We start from the raw sequence: 25370 nt of genomic DNA on the forward strand, positions 1-25370 counted from the left end.
TCAAAACCAACTATAAACTCTTCACCATCTTTTTTTTTTCACCAGAAAATCCAGACTTGTTACTGGTTCTCCTGCCAGACTGATTAACGATGGTGGTTCATTGGTCACTGACATGATTTTCCAGTAAATTAATCACTCGGATATATTATTTTATACCTTGAAGTTATTTCCATGACTGCCTGAAAATATCCTAACACAGTCTGATTTCACACATTAACTAAGTTAGGTAATGTATGCAGTGTTGCTTTTCAGGCATATTTGAATTCTCCTCCCTTAAACTAAATGAATATTTTCATTTTCTGATTAATAGAAGGGACCTGACCAGTAAATAACTAATTAACTTGTTACTAATTAATTAACTAATAATACATAAAAGTAATTCTTTTCATTCTACTGCACAAATTTTACTGTAACATTCACCCAACTTTTTGTAATATAATTTACTTATTTCCTACTGGATTTTAATAAAAATTAAAATGCAACACCCATTTCTGTTGTGACTAATATAATAAATAAATACATGGCAATTCAAAAGACATGGTATATTTTCACTTATATTTCAATTATCATTATGAGCATAATTATAAAAGATTGCAAAAAATGTTGAAAAAATGTTGACGTGTCCCCCAAAAGCATAAACTCTTTTCACTATGTTTAATGAAACTTTAATGAAACAGAGTTTGCACAGTTGTCAGTGAAATTACTAATTTTATATTTACTTTTATAATTAAACTGACAATATGTGAAGGTTGTTAGTTTACACTGTCCCTTTTAAGAAGCCCAAACAATACATATACTGTTCAACCATTAACATGCAAACACCTGCATATCTACAAATAACCATTATTTACAGGAAAACTATTAATATATACTGAAAACTTTATCCTTTATGACAGCCTCTAATCTGTATGGAACACTTCCACCAGCATTTTGTAAATGTCCTCCAATATTTGGCATTGAAAGCAGACCAGTCCAGCTCTGCAGTTTTTTTAGGCAGTCTCTCCTCCCAAGCACTGGACAATCCAATTCACCCCAAAAGTTCCCTATAGGAATGATATCAGTGCTCTGGGCTGGCCAGTCAAACTTTTTGACACTTGTGTCTTTTTTTTTTTTTTTTGTAGTTGTTGGCGCATCCGGCTTCTGTGGCCATAATGCACCTCCCAAGGTTTTTGCAGTACTTTGATCCAAGCCTGAGGCGGGATTCAAACCCACGACCTTTGGGTTGCCAGGCAGGCACTTTACCCACCCGGCTAGCCCGGTCGGCGACACTTGTGTCCCCAAACCTGTACATCATAATGCAAACAGTATGATAATGAGGGTTGTCCTGTTGATACAGGTATGGGCCTTCCCCAACATGCTGCCACAACATAGGTAATGCATTATTGTCCAGGACATCCAGACAGACCTCAGCATTAATGGTTTTGTTCAAAACAAGCAATGGTCCCATACAAAACCATGAAAAACAGCTCCACACCATCATGCTGCCTCTGCCTAACTTTACTGTCAGGATGATACAGTCTGGCAGTACCTTTCTTCAGGCATCCGCCATATCCAAACATGACCATCAGCCTAGCAGGTCATGTACCATTACCCATCACTCCAAAGATTTCAACTAGTTTACAGACCAAGAACAGTAGGCCTCACACCAAGCTAAATGGCATCTGGCATTAGTCAGGGTGATTACTGGCTTATGGATGATGGCATAATTGGGGAAACCTGTATCATGCAGCATCCTGCACACTACTGGTGTTAACATGTGTTCCAATTGTCTCGCTGAGGACCTATGTGTGCTGCAACAATATCGACCTGCATTTCAAGTGAATTCTTTACAGGGTTTGCCTACCATGTTCCATCAGCTTCAGAAGTCTTTTGGGTCTTATCGTGAAAGTTTCAGCACAACCCCACTTCCATTTGCAGAATACAATACCGATTGTTGATCTAGGAACCTTCAGCTGTTGAAATATCATGTGCAGACTGATTGTTTATGTGGCATCCAATTATCATTCCACACTGGAAGTCTGTTAACCCCATTGATCGCAGAATCTTGCATTCACAATCATACTACTGTCTCCTCGGAAGCCTACAAGCATATTTATAGTTGTCTGACCCATGGTGCTTGGGTAGGACATGGCCAACTATCAATGGAGGGGTGTCTAGATATTAATGGTAGGGCAGTGTACATCAGGGGATTATAGATATTCATTTATGAACATGTGATGTGTCAGAAAAAAAAAAAAAAAATGATGTGCTGCTACCTTCAACCGAAACAAAATACTACTGGTTAGTGACTGAAAGCTAGCATATAACATGAACTAATGCTGGACATTTGGGAATGACCATTGCAACTATTGTTGCAGTTAGTATCAAATTCTATCAAGTTGTGAATGATAAATCAACTTACAATTTGGGTTGCATGAATTTTGAATCACCTTGCAGTAATAACAATTCTTACTTATACATTCAGTAAACTGATAAAAAAAAAAAAAGCTATTCAAAAAGCAATGACTTTCATGTGTGCAATGCTTAAACCAAGAACTTTTCTTGCTGTGCATCCTCATATTGCCTATTTATTCTTCCAATAAGTGCACATAAATACAATATTGAGTGCTTCAGCTCCCATATAAACTGTGTGGTAAAACTATGTAATATGTATGGGAAAAAATAATAAATAAAATAAATAAATAATAATAATTGATGGTTTTCTATTTGAACAATTTGAATGAAATTTGAATAAATACTTTATCCATCCACTTTACCGCATAGCTTGCAGTATAAAAAGCTGAACAGCTTTGTATGCTAGAGAACAGTGTTAATTTGCATCTGCTCATGCAAGTCAAAGTGATAAAGTAGCAGTTATGGGATATGGTAAGGATATCAGGGAGTTTCAAAAGGAAACGATTCTGGGAGCTCATGCAGCTGGTGCTTCCATTATTGGAAATGGCACATCTTGTCAGTTGCTCATGTCCTACAGTGGTTAAGGTGTACAAAGAATGGTTTCAAATGGGTCAAATCCCATCTCATTGACAAAAATGTAAAGAATTACACAAGGTGGATGTTTGTAGCAAGCAAAGGGTGTACGGGCTGAACAGCAGATCACTGTGTGACAGTTGACATTACAATACAATATGGGGAATGCTAGAACAATATCTCAAATAATGATGCACCATCAGACGTACAGAGTTTCACAGCAGACGACCCAAGAGACATCTCTCCTCACTGCTGATAATGATTGACAGTGAATGCTGCGGTGTCAGCAACATGCTGGTTGGACATGGGAGGAATGGAAACAAGTGTGTGGTCAGATGAGTCCAAATACCTGGTGCAACAAGCCAACGAATACCTTTGGGTGTGACACAAGAAACACAAGTCCATGGGCCCATTGTGCACGGGACCCTCTATACAGGGGCAAGTGGCAGTGGTTGCTTAATATGGGGTATGTTTTGCTGGGAAGAACTAGGACCTCTGGTGCATGTGGGCCAACGTCCACATGCACCAGAGGTCTTGTTTTCAAGGAATGCCCTAGGTTCTCTGATCCCCATTAATTAATGGCTTGAAGGGAATGCCTAAGTTTCTATCATTGCCAAACAAGTACAAGACAACTCTGGCATCTATCAACAAGCAATGTAATGTGCCACAAGGCCCAGCAAGTTGCTAACTGGATTCAGGAACATGATAATGCATTTTCCATCATACCATGGATACCCAACTCACCTGATCTCAAACCAGTTGAATGTAATACTGGTAAAAGACATTCCATGCTATGACCATCTACTTAACAATGTGCAAACATACTGGAAACACATGCAATGTGTGGGTAGCACTACCACAGGACCCCCTGCAACACTTTGTGGAATCCATGCTAAGATTTGTACAGGCTGTATTATGAGAAAAGGTGGTCTCACAAGGTATTATAGGTATATTGCTAATGCAAAGCCAATTCAGTATACACAAACTATAAAAATATTAAAATATACTGGTAAAAACAATCAGTAGGATCACAAACGATGTTTATGTAAATATAATTACATAGGTATCTCGTAGTGTAGTTAAACATGGTGTATGTCGAAAACATTCAAAAATTCCAAAATGAACAGTAATTGCAGTTTTACTGGAACAGCTTTTGTCATTGTTGTGGACAGCATATATATGCATGATGACTCTAGTAAGGTGTTTATCAATTGCCAGAAATTTCACACCTTTGATGCACTGATAAAATAAAGGTATTAATGAATTGTTAGGAAAACAGTTTCCACTCTTGTGTATGTCTGATTCCAGCCGATTAAATGTCACTATTTAATCCAAATAAACTGCAATATGTCTTCCTAGGATGTTCCAGACATGCTCAATAGGATTCAGGCAGGAAGCGCATGCAGGCAAATCCAATATGCACAATACCCTCATCTTCCAACATATTGTCAACCAGCTGTGCCTTACAAGGTTGGGCATTGTTTTCTATCAGAACAAACTCTTTGCCTACAGCACCAGCATAAGGAAACAGGAGTCACAAGATCTAACTGAGTGCCTATATTCCTGTGGCGATACAATGTTGGGTACTCAAAAGAACACACGCGTCTTCTCACATAAAATTCACATCTATAGAGATGATTTTGGACAGTTTGCATTGACACCTATTCCCCTGTCAAAAATCAAAACCATTTGTAAATATCCAGGTCACGGTCTCAGACCCTGACTTGGACATTTACAAACAGTTTGGTTTTTCGTAAACCAATACCACCTGCTGATGACACTATGACATTATTATTATTATCAGCTATATGGTGCAAGGAAGCCTGAGGCTTTAAAAAAAAAAAAAAACGTACCAAGCCATGCTGCAACTTGGTATTAAGAATGTCCCACCTCAGGCCTCCTAATGACCCTCCAAGCAGTAGACTTGGCCATGTATATCTGAAATGACATTTTTTTTCAGATATTTCAGTATAATAATCAACAGGCCTGTTGTCATTTTGCAGCTTCATTTCATGAATGAGATGCATCTGTGACATGGTCAGCTATTTAACAAAGCAGTTCCATGCCTGAATTTTCATATTCTTGGCTTGTTTTTGTTAATGAACTTAGCAATTTACATCTGTATATCAGTCTGTGTATGTGTGCAGTCATTGTGGCCAGCCACAATGGATATCAATATGGAGATTGTGCAACTGTGCAGTGATTACTTAATTGCTTTTTATAGGCAATAGCCAGCCTTTGTTTGATAATGACTGTTGAGGTATTGTCTAACTTCAAAATTTGTGTTGATTAGCATTATCTTTTGGTAGCTCACCATACCAAACTGATGTTTTTTATTCTTTTATGCTATGACATACAGAGCAAGTGAGTGCCTAATCATTTAAATTTGGGGGGGGGGGGGGGGGGGGGATTGTGAAGTTAGATTTATTAAGAAGAGCTCCAAAATTCATGTAACTGTGAGTTATTTTAAATGTAGCACCCTGCCAAAAAAATGAAATTTAGGCTTTGAAGTTGTTTATATATATAAAAAAATAAGTAAATGTTGTTAAAATATATATAGTTTTTAAATTATATTTTTAATACACTTTTTTTATTTTAATTATGTAATGGAATAATCAATGTGTCTAAAGCTTAAAACATTATCAGAAATTTTTTAAAGAAATCAATAGAAATTGTATTGTATACTTTTATCTAGTAATAATTTTAAACTGAATTATTTCAAATTTATTCTTTTTCATAAATATTTCACAGAAGAAAATTACACTATTCTTAAATTGAAAATACAGTAAACCCTCGATTTAATGACCCCGATATGACGGATTTCGGATTTAATGGACCGGACAAATAATAATACAGTAATGTACATATTAATCTCAACCATATTATTTTTTTTTAGGTTATACAAAACTTCAGTGTTATTATTAATTAAAAATTAATAATAATTACCTATTTCCATTATTGTTTTGATAATTATCTACTATTATTTTTATAATCAAATTCAGGAAATTGTAGTCAGGAAATTGTTTTTTATTCTTTCTGAAAACGTGTTCAAATAGCTGTTTTCCCGGATTACAGATAACAGCAGGCAGTGACTTGCAAGCTGAATGTGACTCATGACACTAAACTGCAGGTCTACTGACTTGCTTTGTTTCGATCTCAGTCTGCTTCAAGCTATCATGCGGTCAGGTTGTATACAGAGTGTTTCTGTGATTTCTGAATTGTGACTTTATTTATTAAATAATTTTGCAATCCTTAAAATTTAAAATGGCATTAAGTAATAGAGGAGTTAAAAGAAAGCGTGCGAACTTAAATGTGGTACAGAAATTAGAGCTAATTGAGAAATTAGAATAAGGCATCTCAGTAGCACGTGTCTGTGAAATTTACAGCGTAAAAAAACAAACTGTTTCTTATATCCGTGTTGATAGCTCTAAATGTGGTTCTACAGAGGGGAGTAGAAAACACATGAAAGTTGTGCAAGATAAAAACTTAGAAGAAGCTGTGTATAAGTGGTATGTTCAACAGAGATCTAGTGGTGTTAATGACGAAGTTTTGAGTTGAAATCTGCATGCGAAACTCTTGGAAAACACATGGGACTTAATGTTAAGGCAAGTGATGGATGGCTGTGGCGTTTTAGAAAAAGGCATGGCATTATGAACAAGAAAACCTGTGGTGAATCTTTAAGTGCAGACACTTCACAAGTTAAGCCATTTAGAAAATTTAAAAATGAACTTATTAAATCTGAGGACCTTAGTTTATCACAGGTTTACAATGCTGATGAAACTGGCCTGTTCTATCATCGTGTTCCTGAAAATACGCTGGCCTACAAACATGAACTTAACCTGGTCACAAGTTAAGTAAGGAGCGAATTTCTACTTTACTTTGTGCAAATGCTGATGGATTGCACTGCCTGAAGCCCATGGTGGTAGAGAAATCAAAGAAACCATGCACTCTTAAAGACATTATGAATCAGTTGCCTGTTATTTACACCAGCTCACAGAATGCGTGGTTTACTTCAGAGATTTTTTCTGACTGGTTCTTCAACCACTTTGTCCCTGATGTGAGGCTCTTCCAGACAGATGTTCTGAAAATTTCCACCAATAATGTAAAGGCATTGTTGCTTCTTGACAACGCCCCTGCTCATCCTAGTGCTGAGAAGTTAGTTAGTATGGATGGCAGAATTAAATCTCTTTTTTTGCCTCCTAACACAACTTCAATTATTCAGCCAATGGACCATGGAATAATTGCAGCCTGCAAGAGGCTGAATGAGAACTTTTTGGAAGAAGTAATGGCTGTGTTGGAGGATGAAGAAGGTGCAGAAGAAGACACAATAAGAGCCAGGACACTCCAGAATCTACGAGCCTACAACATTTAGTCTGCGCTCTTTAACTTTGTAGCTGCTTGGAAGGAGATGAAAACCACAACTCTGGCAAATGGTTGGAAGAAGTTGTACAATATTGAACCGGATTTGGATTTTGAAGGATTTGAGGCAAATGACTTTCGGCGCACCCTTGTAAATGCTGGCAACCGGGAAACAACTGAAGATGATGTTCTGAAATGGCTTGAAAATGAAGGTGATCCTGGCTACCAAATCCTCACTGAAGAAGAAATTGTGGACAAGGTTCAATATGGCAAGGCAGAGGAAGAAGGAGACATTGAGAAAGAGAAAATTACACCAGCACGGCCTGCACTGTCTGAAATGAGAAATCTCATGGACATTGCCATCTACTACATAGGGACATCTTCTGACCCTGAAATTATCCCTTACTAAGAACATCTGACAGTTCAGGGTGATCATTATTAAAAAACAACATCAGCATGGCAAACAACTGAAGCTGGATGCTTTCTTTAAGCGAACTTCACCAACTGCCACTCCTATTTCACCTCCAACTGCTTGTACATCTCAACAGTCTACAAGCAAACAGATGACACCAGTACCTCCATTTGTGAACATTTCAGAAGAATCTGAACCTGAGGATTCCCCTTCACCTCTACCTTCAGATACTGAATAATGACTACTATACTACTATCACTATGGTCACAGCAAAATACTCTTCAACTACACTGTCGAAAAGGTGAGTAAATATTACATATTCTTTATTATAATTTAATAATTTTATATTATACAGTACTGTATATTGTATTAAAGTTTTTTTTTACATTAAGAACAATAAAAAATGCCCCTCCAGGTTACATTCGATTTAATGGACTTTCGGCATTATCAGACACCCCTTTTCTCCTATTAGTCCGTTAAATCGTGGGTTTACTGTAAACGCCTTTTTTAATAACACAATTTGTACATGTGTGTAGACATGCACAAATTTAAAATATTAATATGATTTTGGAACAAATTTAGAGTTTTTTGTGAATAAATATCAAACTGAAATTTTCTTAGCAAAAACTATAATATAACCAGGAATAGGCTCTGAAGAAGTGGCTTCTTCTTCCAGTACTTCATGCAACAACAGCTCTAATGAGTGAGGAAAATAAGGCAGTGTAGCACAGCTTCTGGCTATTTCCCAAGCATGACTTCCTAGGCTAAAAAAGACAAAGATGTATGAATATACTCACAATCACATTACTTATAGGCACACCACTGATTTAATTTCTGAACTTACATAGTAGAAGAGAGAGAAAAAAAAAAAAAAAAAAAAAACCACCTCTATATGACAAATCTGAATGTGCCATGGGTTGAATCACAGCTCTTTAAGAAAGAGTTGTTTGTATAGTCTTGTGCAATGTTCATTTTATTTGCTTGCACTGAATGTTAAGTAAGAAATAACAAAAGAAAATTAGAAAGTAAGGTCTCCAATGATATCATTTAAAAACTAGACGTGGTAACAAAATATAACTTTAAGCATTTATAGAATGCTGTATGAAAAATCAATGAAATTAATCTGACTGATGTCCTTTCAGATGTGTGCATACAATGACATATTAGAAATGGTCAATTGCATTGGCATATGCACAAAAGAAGTGTCGAGGAGCCATTTTTTTCTTAGAGATTAAAGGCAAGAAACCAATAGAAATTCGCAAAGAAATTATGGTTGTGCACAGCAAAGCAGCAAACTGCAAAAATGTCCATAAGTGGTGTGGCTTACAAGATGAAAAATAGTCACTCACAAACATCAGTTGTGAATATTGCTGTCCAATAGCAGTCATGTTGTTAATTTTGACTCTTTAATGAATGCATCATTAAGGAGAATCTTATGGCACTGAGAAATGAAACCAACCTCAAATTCTTGATGATGAAGTCTTCATACTGTAAGACAATGCATGAGCACATTGTACAAATGACAACAGACTGGCTGTAATGTTTTACGCCATCCTCCAACAGTATGACAGTAATTTCAGATTTTCATCTTATTTCCTCGCCTTAAGTGACATCTTGCAGAAAAATATTTCCTTAAGAATAATGAGGTTACTTCATCAGTTCAACAATAGTATTACCAGTATTGTGACACATTCCCCCAACAAGGTTTCAAAAATTTCATTAAAATTTAGGATAAATGTTTGAATGTTCATGGCAATTATGTTGAAAAATAGATCAAGACTCTCTATAACTATATAGTTTCTTATCTATCTTATTAACTTTTGAAAATAAAACATTACACATTGCTTTTTACCTACCCACATATATTACTTAATCTTAATTAAGTAATATACCATATTTCTTCGATTCTAAGACACACCTTAATTTCAGAAAAAAAGCTTTGATTCTAAGAAAAAAATAATAATAATAAAATAAATCTAACAAATATTTTTATTATAATAGAATTCAATTTACTAACAACAATAGTACCAGTATTTATCAGTAGGTATGTTATTCATCACCTCCTTCTGAATCTTCTGAGCCGTCGATATCTTCATTATTCAATAATATAACATCTTCTGAGCCATCGAGAGTGTTGGTGATGCAACATTTTTTAAATGAGTGCTTTACTATTCTTTCTGGGATCAGTTTCCAAGTTTGATACCCATTCTGCCAATTTGATGCCGGCGCTTTCTTCATTTTTCTGGAAGGTGTCAGTGGAAGGTTGTCGGTCAGCAGCCAGGATTCACATTCCTTTCTCAAGTAATCCTTAAATGGTTTGTTGGCTGAAATGGCAAGTGGCTGCAGTTGGCTAGTCATGCCACCAGGAATCACAACCAAGTCACCACATTTTTGCACAATTTTATTTTTGACACATTCAGACAAATGTCCACGAAATGCATCAACTACTAGCATGCTAGGTGGGTTACGAAGATTTCCAGGATGTCTATTCCACACAACATTTAGCCAGTCTTTCATAAGCTCTGTTGACATCCATCCATTGTTTTGTGCACGTACAATAACATCTTTGGGGAAAATTTCATTCCTCGGTATGGTTTTTCTATTTAAAATTAAATATAGTGGCAACTTTTGACCATCAGAGGTGATATGCTGCTTTCATAGCCCGTGCTTATAATCTTGATTTCTTTAGCACCTTTAGGGTTGACTGTGTAATTTCGAGGCATATTGAAGGAGACTGGAGTTTCATCAGCATTTCCAATTTGACTAAACTCATAGTTTCTTTTTTTCCTTAATTTCATCATCTGTTGCTGAAAGTTAATCAGCTTCTGTTGAAAGTCTGCAGGAATTTTTAGACAGATAGATGTTCGGTGCCTTAACGATAATCCACTATGATGCACGAGTCTATCGCACCAGCTACGACTGCCTTTAAAAATTATTTTCTCTATTCCGAGGGACTTGGCAATTTCTCAATTGCCAAGTCTTTCAATTGCATAGTTTGTTGAGTGATGGGTAATCCTTTTGCATGTATCTCCATTACAAAATGTATCACAGCTTCATCGACTTGTGGAAATTTTCCTTTCTTAGGCTCTGTAAAGCACTTGGTTGTTACTTTGCATGAAAATATGGAATTGCGATCATTTCTCCAACGACGAACATTTACTTCACTAATGTCAAGATGTCGACCGGCAGCTCTATTTCCATGTTCTTTTACATACACAATAACTTTTCGTTTCAATGCGGCTTCGTAGTGTAATCTTTTTGACACTTTAATGTGTAATAAAGGATCAAAATGAATGAAATACAGTAACTCCGCTTCTTACGTACTTTTGAAGATATAAACAAAACTTCCTAGTTTTTGCTGAGTGAGCTCCACTATAATGAAATAATGGTGGCTTCACATTTCGAAAGCACATGAAATCATCCACACCACTTTATTCTCCAATGGAATTGGAAAATGCAATAAGGGTCAAACTTGGAGGCAGGCTTTCCACATAAAAACAAAACGTGTGGTGCTGTGAAAAATGCAGGAAAATTCGGGAAAAAAAAAACTGCGATTGTAAGACACTATCGATTCTAAGACGCACTCCGTTTTTAGAGACGTTTATAGGGGGGGGGAGTGCATCTTAGAATCGAAGAAATACAATATCTATAAGACATAAGCCAAAATACTGTAAGATAACAATCTAACTTGAACGATTAGAACAGAGATTTTCAATTATATATAACGGGTGGGCTTAGCAAAATTTCATATTTCACATCCTGCATTTTGTCTGGATACTTGTTAATTAATAAACCTCTCCAATTTTAACAAAGAAAACAAACTGTGCAATCTGATAAATTATGATTTTATGTACAGAACAGTCATTTTAAGTTATCTAAGTAACTGACGTACTAGTTAGTACAATTGCATCATTTCTGTATGTAGCCAACTACTTTATAACTACTTAGTAGTTGGCTACGTACAGAAATGATGCAATTGCACTAACTTTTATGTCAGTTAACTCTCTATGTAGCCTGAGGATTTAGCCCTAAACTATTCTGTTATCTAAGTAATTAACTTCTAAACTATAATCTCTGAGATAATGATGATTGGAGCAATATTAATAAGTCAAGGGTGCTCTATCTAGTGATGGAAATTGTGCCCCTCTACTGGCAATATTCATATTTCTAAAACTACTCCATATGTATAAGAGATAATTGTTATTTTTATTTGTTTTTATGGAACTTCATCAGCAGCTCCAGTATGGTTATCTTTAGAAGTGTGTTCATGGACCAGTTTGCAAGAATGAGCTGAAAAACCAGAAATAATTCACAGGAAAGGACCCTATTACCCTAATAGAGATTGCCCAATAGAGTTCTAAGTTAAAAAGTCTTCAAGAATTCTTCTAGTTTTCAGTGGAATTCAAATCTAGAGCTCATGAAATAAGTAACAAGTGACAAAAACACTAAACTGTCACAGGGAATATGACAGATAAAAGAAAAATGCCAATTGCAAAGGCATAGATCTCAATGAAATAACATTTTCTAAAACATATTTAAACTTTTTCAACTAAGCACAGAATCAACTTTTTCCAACAAATTCGGTTTAAAAGTTTGTCAGACTGTGGAAACAGTACAAAGCAGTGAAAGACCAGAGGATAATACTATTATTTACTCAAATCCTAGTTAGCACTCATTAATGAGTTCCTCAGTATGTTGGTAATTGAAACATACATGGAAGAAAATTGCAATACTCCAATTACCAAGCTTAAAGAAAGTTATGTTACAGAACAGATACAGCTACTGAATCAACTACCACTAGAAAGGTGTTATAGCTTTGGCTGGTGGTTAAAGCTAATTCAAAGCTTTAACCACCTGTCACAGTACTGCATACAATTCTCTGTATCCCATATTTAAAAAAATTATGTATGGATTCCAACAATTGCCAGGTTCAAGGTTCAACTGACTTATCAATGTTAAAAGTTATTAAAAATAAAGACACAACAAAGTAATAAAAAAATTTAAACAAGAATTTTAACCTTTCTAATTGAAAACAATGTCCTAATATTTAAAGGTTTCAATTTCAGAGGCAGCTTTATGCAAAAACCAAAAATCCTTCAACTGTTCTTGGAAAATTATACATAAAATGTCAAAAATTCTAAAACTTCACTCTGCCATTTTTCAATTCATTTATTGAGAAAGAAATGAGTGACCTTACCATCATTAGCATATCTTTATTTTATGATATGGCATTTTAAATTTCATAGCTAGAACAACGAATGTCTGATAATTTTAACTGGATTACAGTGGTTCTCATTGGCAAATTTAATGAATTTCACAATTCAACTGAGCCTTTTTAGACATTATAATCATGCAAACTAACTTCACATAAATTTAACTTAATTCACAAACTGAACAGATATATCCATGGGCAACTACATGTTCTTATAACAAAATACCAACAAAACTTCAAAACTTCTATTTCCATTTTTGCTTCAGACTCAGACACTTTGTGACAAAATAAAATGAGACATGCAGCAACTTTCTTGGGGGGAGGGAACACCCACCTCTGCTCAATAATTTTTAAAGAGACTGCCTCTCTTCACTTCTCATTCTACAAGGCCCAATTTTCTTCACTTTTAGATATATGAACCATAAGTTACAGAGCTACGAAAAACTTATTTTTCAAAGGTTAGCAATATTTAACTAACACAATTTTACTCAATTTGTGATATATAGAGTTAGCAGTTTGGATTTTAATAATGTACTAACAAGTATGTACATTTCTTTCTTTAACTGAAACTAATTTCATTCCAACTAAGTGCAGAGTTCCTCCTAACAGCAATCTTGGAAATACTATATATGATATGCTATGTTATAAGCATTTAACAACATGGGCAACAGTTATAGATGTAATATTTTTAGAATACATTTGCAAATTATGGTTAAACTAAATCTCAATTAATGTACAATTCTGACTTCTCAATCAGGTAGAAAGCAAATATTTAAAAATATATAGAGGGAATTCTACAGTACACAAAATGAAACAACAAAATGAGCAGCAAGGGCAGATATCAGATGAACACAACTGAGTGTGGCATATATCCAAGGATCAGTTTCACTGAAAACACAGTAAAGTTTGGTGGTGCTGGTAATGTAATATTCTGGGCCCATTATGCTTATTGCACAACTCAGTCAGTAATGTGTTAGGTAAAAGAAATAAGGCTATGGAAAACAGTCTTGCCAAGCCAAAGTTTAATCTCAATGAACACCTCTAAAAAATTTTGGTGGTTTCCATTAAAAGTCAGACCAAAAATGAGCAGCAGCCTGGAAAGCAAGGCAATGGAAATTTCCAGGACTGCTGGGAGTCATAGTGGAACAAATAAATACATGGGCTGTGTTAGGGTAACTAAGAGTAGAAACAGGTGCATGTATACTTCCATGTACACCAATGCTAGGAGTATAGTTAATAAATTTGATGAGCTTGAAGTGCTAGTCAAGACATCAAAGGCAGATATTGTTGGGATATCAGAGATGTGCTGTCACACAGACATAAGCAGTGCAGAATTGGAATTTGGGGAGTACAATGTGTACAGAGAGGATAGACAAGACAGAAAGGGAGGAGGGGTTATGATTTTAGTTAAGAAACACAAAATCTAAGGAAGTGCATCCAATTGATGTTAGGGGACAATGCAATGTTGAGTCTGTTTGGTGTAACATAAGCAGTGGGAAAGGAAAAATGAGAGTAGGTGTGTGTTATAGGCCTAATGAATCAGATGATTATAATGAGCAACTGTGCAGAACAGAGTGGGCCAGTAAATCAGAATGTTGTATAATTGGGGATTTTAACTTTTCAGATATCGACTGGAACTTGTGGGTTGGTCAATCGCACACTAGCAAGACTTTTGTGGATTTATTGGATGACTGTTTTCGACAGCAACATGTTCGAGAGGCAACCAGAGGGAGTAATACTCTTGATCTGATTATCAGCAGTGATTATTCATGCATTAAGAATTTGCAGATAAAGGAATCACTGGGACAGTGATCACAATGTACTGATGTGGGAATTACTTAAAGATGTAACTACCATCAAGGCTAAAGGGAAGGTCTACTGCTTTCATAAAGGTGAATACAGGGGTCTCAGACAGTTTTTTATTCTGTACAGTGGGATCAACTGATGATGATACCAATGTTGAATTCCAAATGGGAAGCCTTCAGGGACTTAATTTTAGAGGCTACTAGGCTTTTCATTCCAACTAAGAAATACTGTTCAAGGTTTAAGCCTAAATAGATGTCAGATGAATTAATGAGGTTCGTGGCAGAGAAGAAAAACGTATGGGATGCATATAAAGTATCAGGTGACACAGAAGCCTATGGCAGATATAAACTAGTCTGTAATCAAGTCACAAAGGAGGTTAGGCAGGCAAAGGCAGATTACGAGAAATCCTTGGCAAAGGATGCAAAGAAAAACAGCAAAGAGTTCTTTACTTATGCAAACTCTAGAAGGAAAGGGATGAATCAGATTGGACCATTTAACATAGATGGGTTGACTATTGATGATCATGCTCAGGTAGCTGCTAAACTGAATGAGTATTCTGCATCTACATTCACACATGAGGAGTTATTCAATGAGGGGAATTCCAGAAGTTTATTAAACTCTAACAGCGAGCTAAGTGATTTTGTTATAACTGAGAGCAAAGTGGAGGAGAAATTGTTGAAGTTAAACATAAAAAAAGGCACCTAGAGTTGATGGGATCTATCCAGTTATATTAAAGGAGGCAGCAAAGGAAGTAAGCAAACCCTTAGCCATAATTATGAGAGCTTCCTTGGACTCAAGAGAGGTCTCCATGGACTAGAGGTGTGCAAATGTATCACCAATACACAAACGGCATTCAAAAGATGACACAAGTAACTATAGACCTGTTAGTTTAACTTGTGTTCTGGGGAAAATAATGAAATCACTGGTTAAAGAAGCATTGCAGGATCATCTAGACAAGACTACAGTAATAGTTAAGACACAGCATGGGTTTGATAAAGAAAGGTCTTGTCTGACCAAGTTGATTGGATACTATGATGTGGTCACAAAGGAACTGAATGCCAAAAATAATTTTGATAACATATACTTGGATTTCTGGAAAGCTTTTGATACTGTTGCACATGAAAGACTGCTGTGCAAATTGAAGAGATATGGCATTGAGGATTACTTGCTACAATGGATAAAGGGATGGTTGAGTGGGAGATGACAGAGAGTGGTAATCAATGGACACTGCTCTTCATGGACAAATGTTATTAGCAGAGTTCCCCAGGGTTCTGTGTTGGGCCCATTGTTGTTTTGTATATTTATCAATGATATTGATGAAGGTATATCAGGTTTAATGTCCAAGATTGCAGATGATACAAAGTTTGGCAGGGTTGTTAATGACAGTAAAGACAGTATGCTACTCCAACAGGATCTAGATAAGTTGGGCAAATGGACTGAGAAGTGGAAACTGAAGTTTAACATTGACAAATGCAAAATACTGCATATGAGTAGCAATAACCAAAGAGAAACATACCAACCATGTGGTACTACACTCAGAGAAGTGGAAAGTGAAAAAGATCTGGGGGTAATTGTGCAGTCGAATATGAAGTTCGCTGAACAGTGTAGACGGGCGGCCAGGGCAGGTCATAGAGTCTTGTCAATTATATAGGAATTTTGCTAGCAGGGACAGGGAGCTGATTATCCTGTTATACAAGGCAATGGTCAGGCCACCACACCTAGAGTACTGTGTACAGGTCTGGAGGCCTCATTTTAGGAAGGATATAGAGTTGCTAGAATGAGTACAAAGAAGGACAACAAGATTGGTGAGGGAAACAAATGGGTGCTATTACCATGAAAGACTTTTAAGTTCTGCAAATTGCAGCATCTGGAGAGTAGGCACCTGCGAGGTGATATGATTGAGGTGTATAAGGCCTTGAATGGTTTGAGCAAACTGAATGCTGATGGGATTCTTCCTTTTGCTCAAAAATAAGATCCCGAGGGGGCCTAGATTCAAATTGAGGAAAGACAGTTGTAGAATGAATGTGTGGAAGTTTGCCTTTAGCCAGCATGTGGCTGATTGATGGAACAGACTTCCCTCTTTTTTGTGGAAGTTGATAGGCTAAATAAATTTAAGGCTGAGCTGGACAGGCATTTGGAACGAATGGAGGGTGTTGTTTTTTTTTTTTTTTTTTTTTGGCTGATGCTGCGTAAGCTTGCTTTCTTGCATCGTATGCCTCTACTAATGATAATGTTAAAAAGCACAATTTCTGTATCTAAGTAAGCAACTGCAAGGAAGTTGCTAATTTACATGCTGAAACTGCAGTATCTACATACAGAATTTTAGATAGAAGTGTTCCCCTGCAGAACTGATTTATTAAAGTTTACAGTGGCAGCATCAGATACTAAATATTTCTGTTTACCTCAGTGTCTCAAGATAGGTAGTGGGATACTGTAAGTCTTGTGTGCATGGATAATTCAATTAATATTCACTGTATAAATAACACTTATTTTATTTCAACACTTAGCATGTTAAAATAAATGTCAAGGTATGCTTACTTCCTTCTCAAGAGTTGTCGTAACAGATGCGGTAGATATACTTGGATCTAAAAAAATAAAGTGTGCATTAGCAAAATATTACGATGAAAGGATAATGTTAAATATTAATTAAATTTAAAAAGAATTTTCAATTTAAAATTTAGACCTTATGCAGTTGATCAATATTTCTTCCCAAAATGAATATTACCCTCCTTAGAAATTAGAATAATACTGATAAATTAAAATATCTCTCTCTCTCTCTCTCTCTCTCTCTCTCTCTCTCTCTCACACACTCTTTTTAAAAATTATTATTTATAATTGATTCAGATAAATATTCCAACTTTTTACAAGTTCCTCTTTAAAGCACAATATCGTTTTATATACTTGTTCAATGAACAGACAAAAAAAAATCATTAGAAAAAGTCAACAATAATACACTGCTGAAAGATTACTTTCATTTACTTCCACTTAACGCAAAGAAGCTGAATTATTACTTCAAGCAAATGCTACGGCGAAATTATGCTAAACTAAACTAGATATTCAGACTATTGCAAGGTCTCATGTATAATTACTTTTAAAAATTTCACTGCATACATCAATATATTTTTTATATTTATTCATTTGTTAATGTGCATGAATTTCATTGTAAGGTGGAGAGTTTACATTGTTTACAGACTGGAACATGTAGCAGCCTGGAAAGCAAAGTACTGGGGATTTCAAACCTGCTGTAGGTCATCACGGAACAAAGAAATACATGGGTTGTGTTAGGATAACTAAAATCAAGAATAGATGCATGTATACCAATGCTAGAAGCACTACAAATAAATAAATTTGATGAATTTGAAGCGCTGGTCAAGTCATCAAATGCAGACAATGACAGAATATCAGGTGTGTCGTGTCAATCAGATACGGATGCAGAATTTGAATATGGGGAGTATAATATATACAAAAAGGACAGACATGATTGAAGGGGGAAGGGGTTATTTCTTAGTTAAGAAGCACAAAATCTAATGCACTGCATCCAGTTTACATGGTTTGTTGGTATTTGGTTTTTAGGAGCATTAGCAACTAAGGCCATATTGCTCCGGGATATGCGGTGGTCATTCCCTGACCTTTCCGCATCCTCCGTATTTGGTGGTGATGGGCTTGAACCCCGGTCTAATCAAGAAGCCTGTGCTACGCACTGCTGCTCCTTCCCACCTGGCTACGGAGGTGCCCCAGTTTACATGGGTGGGCAGTGCAATGTTGAGTGAGTTTGGTGTGACATAAGCATTGGGAAAACAAAAATGAGAGTTATGTTATAGGACTAACTACTCTGATAAACACAATGAACAACTGTACAGAGAAACAGAGTTGGCCAGTAAATCAGAATATTTTATAATGGGGGGATTTTAACTTTTCAGTTGTTATTGACTGGAACTTGTTGATTGGTCACACACACTAGCAAGACTTTTATGGATTTATTGGGTAACTATTCAACTACATCTGCACGTTAGAGAGACAACAAGAGAGCAATACTCTTGATCTGATTATCAGCAGGGATTCTTTATTCATTAAAGAATCTGTAGATAAAAGAACCATTAGGTGACAGTGACCAGTGTATTGACGTGGGATTTACTTAAAGATGAATCTGCCATCAAGGGTAAGGGTTTTTGCTTTCGTAAAGGAGACTACAGTGGTAGACAGTTTTACATCTCAGACAGTGGTACCAACTGATGATGTTACCAACAATAAACTCTAAATGGGAGACATTAGGAAATAATCACAGCAGCTACTAGACTTTTCATACCAACTAAGAAATAGAGTTCTTGGCTTAAACCTAAATGGATGTCAGATGAACTATTGAAAATTGTGTCACAGAAGGAAAATGCATGGGATGCATATAAATTATCAGGTGACACAGAAGCCTATTGTAGATATAAACCAGTCTGTAATCAAGTCACAAAGGTGGTTAGGCAAGCTAAGGCAGATTATGAGAAATATTTGGCAAAGGATACAAAGAAAAACAGCAAAAAGGCTTCTTTATTTATGCAAACACTAGAAGGAAGGGGAAGAATTTTGATATTGATGGTTCCACTGTTGATGATCATGCTCAGGTTGCTGACAGACTGAATAGGTATTTTGTATCTACATTCACATATAAGGAATTCTTTAGGATGGGAGATGCCAGAAGTTTATCACACTCTAACAGAGAGCTAAATGATTTTTTGATAACTGAGAGGAAGGAGGATGAGAAATTGGTGAAGTTACACAATAAAAAAGCATCTGTGGCAGATGGAATCTATCCAGTTATATTAAGGTAGGCAACAAAAAAAGTAAGCAAACCCATAGCCATAATTCAGAAAGAATCTCTAGATTAAGGGGAAGTCCCTGTGGTCAAGAGATGTGTAAACGTATCCCCAATTCACAAAGGGGAGATCAAATGGTAACATAAGTAATTACAGACCTGTTAACATAAATTCTGTTCCAGGAAAAATAACAGAATCACTGGTTGAAGAAGCAATGCAGGAACATCTAGACAGGAGTGCGATAATAATTCAGTAACAGCATGGGTATTTTAAAGGCAAGATTTTCTCTGACCAATTTGAATGGATACTATGATACAGTGACAAAGGAACTGGATGCAAAAAATAATTTTAATGTCATACACTTGGATTTCTGGAAACCTTTTGATACTGTTATACACAAAACACTGATGTGTAAATTGGATCAGTGTGGAATTATGGAAAGTTGTTGCTATGGATAAAGAGGTGATTAAATGTCAGAAGACAGAGGGCAGTTATCAAAGGACACTGTTCTTTGTAAACTACTGTTATTAGTAGAATCCCACAGAGTTTGATGCAGGGCCCATTGTTGTTTTCTGTATTTATAATTATATTGATGAGGGTATAATATCAGGCTTAATGTGTAAGTTTATAGATGTTATAAAGGTTGGCAGTGTGGTTAATGACAATAATGAAGGTATGCTACTACACTCAGGGTAGTGGAAAATGAAAAGGATCTGGGGGTAATTGTGCAGTCTGGTATGAAGTTCTCTGAATAGTGAAGACAGGCTTCCAGGACTGCTCATGGGTTTTGTTAATGATATACAAGAATTTTACTAGCAGACATAAGGAGTGTGTGTGTGTTATGGGGGTTTATCGGTGCATAAGCTGCTGTGGCTATAATGCGCCTATTCACATGAAAATGGTAAACACAAAATTTAAGCATAGCTAAAAACATAATTTAGGCATAACAGTTTGGTTGCATTTACAGAGATATTTTAGAATTTATCATAAAGTCCAATTATTTTCAGATAAGAGAAAAACTCGTTGATGTTTGCATCATCTCCAATAATATGTTGTAATGTTACTGGTTCTCGTAGATTTCTCAGGGAACACAGCACGGATGTTCTATCCTGTTGATAGTGACGGCAGTCAATCAGAATATGTTTCACTGTTAAATTTTCTGAACAGTATGGACATTGAGGAGGATCTTCGCCTCGGAGCAGATGGAGGTGGGTCAGATATGTGTGTCCGATACGTGCCCGTGCAAGAACCACTTCTTCTCTTCGCACTGTTTTGGTGCTAGAGTGCCAATGCTTTGGATCGTGTTTCAACTGGTAGAGTTTATTATTCGTTTGGGTGTGCCATAGTTCTTTCCACTTCGCAAAACCTGCTGTTTGTATGATGTGACAGTAGTCAGAGGCTGGAACCGGAATGGAGGTTAAATCAAAGGTTGATGGATTTTTAGCATTTTCATCAGCAAGTTCGTTACCCTTTATCCCCGAATGTGCTGGGATCCAGCAAAAGGCCACTGATTGATGGCATTCTTCAATTTGTAATAAGAGTCTTCCGATTTCATTTAACGCAGGATGAGCCTTGTAGGAAGAGTTTTGCATTGCAGTTATTGAGCTGAGAGAGTCTGTGTATACAACATATTTTACAGATGGGTTGAGATTCAGGTTTTCTAAAGCTAATTTTATTGCATGAAGTTCTGTGGAGAAGCTGCTGTACTCAGGTGGAAGGGCAGCTGAGATGATAGTAGAGGGAAATACTGCCGCTGCTCCAACGGCTGAATGTGATTTGGAGCCATCAGTATATCAACTTATTTCTGAATATGGCTTGCATGGAGTTGTTTCATATTGAGTGTTGGTAGACGATTCTTTCCCCATTTGTCAAGATAAATATCGAAATATAACTGAGGAGGCAGAATCCATGGCGGTTGGGAGTAATTCATTAAATGTTGCCTGTTGAAAATTTGAACATTCCAACTCTGCATTAACTCAATGAGGCGTAAGCCTGCCGGTCTTATTTTACTGGGTTTATTTCTATAGAGGTTTTGAAGTGGTGGATTAAAGAGGTATGGCTGAACAGGATGATGACCGCAATTTTGTATTCGGGCTGCATACTTTAGAAGCAGCGTTTTTCTGCGGAGGTGAAGGGGCGGCTCATCAGCTTCAATGTACAAACTATGAGTAGGAGATGTCCTTCCTGAAAGCACCAAGTGCAATCCGCAATGCGCTATGCTGTATAGGATCCAGCCATCTCAGTGTACTCTTACGGGCGGAATCATAAAGAGGAGCACCATAATCCAATCGGGATCTGATCAATGCTCTATATAAGAGCAACAAAGATGTACGATCTGCTCCCCAAGACAAGGCAGATAAAGCTCTTAGTATGTTCAGCTTTTTGAAGCAGGATATACCCACAGATTTAATGTGCTCAAGGAAATTCAGTTTCCTGTCAAGGATTAATCCCAAGAATTTGATGTTGTTAGTTACTGGAACGGTAAAGTTTTGCATCTGAAGTTCGGGATCTGTATGCATTTTCCGTTGATTACAAAAGTGGATTGCAACAGTTTTCTGCTGTGATAGATGATAGCCATTTAACTCTGCCCACCTTTGGACTTTATTTAAAGATATCTGCAGCTGTCGTTCAATGGATCTCATATTCAGAGAATGGCAAGAAATAGAGAGATCATCGGCATAAAGGTAGGTCTCAACAGTATTTGGAAGATCTTTTGTGATGGAATCGATTTTTAGGGCAAATAGAGTTGCACTCAGTACGGACCCTTGTGGCACTCCTTCTTCCTGTAAAAATGTCATAGAAAGCGAGTTGCGGTATCGAACTTGGAACTAACGAGTCCTGAGAAAGTTCCTGATGAATATAGGAAGGTTGCCTCGTAGACCTAGAGCATGGAGGTCACTGAGAATGCCACGACGCCAGGTAGTATCAAATGCCTTTTCTATGTCTATGGAAACCATAACAAGATGTTCATTTTTCACAAAGGCATTACGAATTGCAAACTCAGCTTTGATCATGAGATCTAAGGAGGACCTGTTCTTTCGAAAGCCATGCTGATTATTGCTAATTAATTGTTGCGTTTCGATGATCCAAACAAGGCGATTATGGATCATTTTTTCAAGTAATTTACTGAGGCAACTGGATAGAGAAATAGGTCTATAACTGTTAGGACTGGTGGTAGGATCTTTACCGGGTTTCAAAAAGGCAAGAACTGTGGCATGATGCCAAGAGCTGGGATAAATGTTTTCCATAAATATCCAGTTATAGTAGACCAGTAGTATTTGTAAATTTCTGTCACCAAGGTTTTGTAACATAATATAAGATATTCCATCTGGCCCAGCGGCACTGTTGCGTGTTGTTTTAATGACATGTATAAGTTCATGATATTGAAGAGACTGATTATATGGAAAGAAAACTGAGGTTCGAAAGTTGATGGCTCGTTGTTCAGTCTTGGTCTTTATTTTCTGGAAATCCGGAGAATAATTTGATGCCGCAGAAACTTCGGCAAAAGTTTTAGCCAAGGCATTTGCAATGTCTTGAGGAGCAGATAGTTCTTGCCCATTCCATGAAAGAATTGGTGAAGGGGTTGTTGGAAATTTTCCGGAAATCTGCCTGATTTTCTTCCATATTAACCTGGAGTTAGTGTTTCTGTTTATGGTAGATGCAAACCGAATCCAAGAATTTTTCTTTGCTTCTCTTTGAATGCGACGTGCTTTTGCTCTTAGTTTCTTGTAATTGATAAGATTAGCTGTGGTTGGGGATCTACGAAATAAATTCCACGCTTTATTTTTTAACTTCTTAGCTATTGTGCATTCTTGATTCCACCAATAGTTAAGGTGCCGTCAGGATTGGGGATTCGACAATGGAATTGAACATTTAGCTGCAGATATTATATGTGAAGTGATATAATCTGTGGCTTCATCTATTGACTGTGTTCGTATATATTGTTCATCCAGGGTGACAACTGATTGAAATTTGACCCAGTCGGCTTGAGAGAACTTCCATTTCCTGCAGGATATAACTAACGGTGGTTGTGCAGTGAGCAGATCGCAAATAATCGGAAAATGGTCACTGCCCATGGGATCGTCCATAACAGACCATTCTATAATTGGAAACAGAATCGGGGAACATATTGATAGATCGATTGCAGAGGTTTGTCCAGTTGGTAGTTGTATGTGAGTAGGTGCACCAGTATTAAGAACAGTAAGGTTTTCCTTATCCAGAAAGGTTTCAATTAAGCGGCCATGTATATCTAATTTTGTCGATCCCCATAAGGGGTTGTGGCCATTGAAATCACCCAAGAGACAGACAGGGGGTACTAGTTGCATTAGCAAGTTTTCAAGGTCTTGGTAAGAGAAGGTACGACTTGGTGGGAGATAGACTGATACCTGTGTTAAAGCAATCTGGGTTAACAAACGTACGGCGACAACTTCAATTGTAGTTTGCAAAATAATTTGCTTGGTCGGGATATTTGAGCTGACTAAGATGGCCACTCCCCCACGGGCAGTATTTGAATTATTACGATCGTGCCGATAGATGGCATAGTTCTTTATGTTGGTGGAAATTTGCGGAGTTAGATAGGTTTCCTGTAGACAGAAACCAACTGGAGAGTAGCGGTTAATTAAGACTTGAATGTCATTAAGGTTTCTACGAAATCCTCTACAATTCCATTGTAGAATGTAAGGCATTACTGATGTTTAGTAGAAGAAGCTGCTTCTGACTGTTTTTTTAATGTGACTGTCTTGTGACGTTCAGGCCTTGGTTTGTCTTTTTTTGGGAATAATGGTAGACCGGTGTCCATTTCTTCTTCCGCATATATTTCTAAGATCGGTTCTTCCTGTCTGGATGAGTCAATGGTATCCATAGACGTTTCTTGGATATTCTTTTTTAAATTTGAGTTACGATTATTCGATATAGAAGAAATCACTGGGGGAGGAGAAGGAGATGTAGCTGGTACTGTAAGTGCAGTATTACTTGCCTGGTTCAACTGTTTCTGAGAGAGAACAGTCCGAGCCCAGTCAGAGATTGAGGTGGTAGAAGGGACTGTAACATCAGTTTGGGTGGCTACTGATTGATATTTTTGCGTAATATTGGCGTACGTACGTTTATTCATACTGGGAGCAATTAATTTCCGTGCTTCCTGAAAGCTCACTTTATTTTCTATCTTATATTTAACGATTTGCTTTTCAGTTTTCCATCTGTCACATGTCCTTGAGTAGGCAGGATGGCTTCCCTTACAGTTGGGACAAGTCATTTCTTTTGCCAAGCAGTCACTTTGGGTGTGGTCAGCGGACCCACAATTAGGACAAACCTGGTTTCCTCTACACGCCGTTTGAGAGTGGTCATACTTCTGGCACTTAAAACATCTCAATGGGTTAGGAATATATGGTCTAGTGCGGCAGAGTAAGTAGCCTGCTTTTATCGATGGTGGTAGATTTGGCGTGTTAAAAGTTAGAATAATATTCCTTGTAGGTGTGAGTATATTTTCTCTTTTCACCATAATTCTTTTCACAGCAGACATTTTGATCTTGAAGCTCTTGTGTTATCTCCTCCTCCGTGACATTCAATAGATCCCAGCTGGATATAACACCCTTAGATGTATTTAGGGTAGCATGGGGAGAAACTTTTACTGGAATTCCAGCAAAGCTTGTAAGTTTAAGCAGTTTCTCTGAATGTTTACAATTCACTGTTTCCAATAGAAGGTCGCCTGATTGTAGCCTCTTGAATGTCTTAGGAGATCCTGCCAGACTTTCCAGGTGTTTCTGGATAAGGAACGGAGAGAGTTTACCGAGAGGCTGATCTGTAAGAGAAT

At 36.9% G+C, this 25370-nt stretch overlaps 1 protein-coding gene across 2 annotated transcripts in view; it reads right to left on the reverse strand.

The window, feature by feature from the left end:
* Nucleotides 1-25370, reverse strand: part of Rich (Guanine nucleotide exchange factor subunit Rich) — a 579939-nt gene that overhangs the window by 197045 nt on the left and 357524 nt on the right. For both annotated transcript variants that reach the window (XM_090378010.1, XM_090378009.1), the window contains exons 22-23: nucleotides 17295-17341; nucleotides 8378-8502 (exon numbers count right to left, since the gene is read on the reverse strand). In XM_090378010.1, the coding sequence (XP_090234136.1) occupies nucleotides 8378-8502; nucleotides 17295-17341 (172 nt within the window). The remainder of the gene's footprint in view (nucleotides 1-8377; nucleotides 8503-17294; nucleotides 17342-25370) is intronic.

The sequence above is a fragment of the Mastigoproctus giganteus genome, chromosome 7, assembly GCF_048544385.1.
Source record: "Mastigoproctus giganteus isolate SK-2022 chromosome 7, ASM4854438v1, whole genome shotgun sequence".
NCBI classification, from domain to species: domain Eukaryota; kingdom Metazoa; phylum Arthropoda; class Arachnida; order Uropygi; family Thelyphonidae; genus Mastigoproctus; species Mastigoproctus giganteus.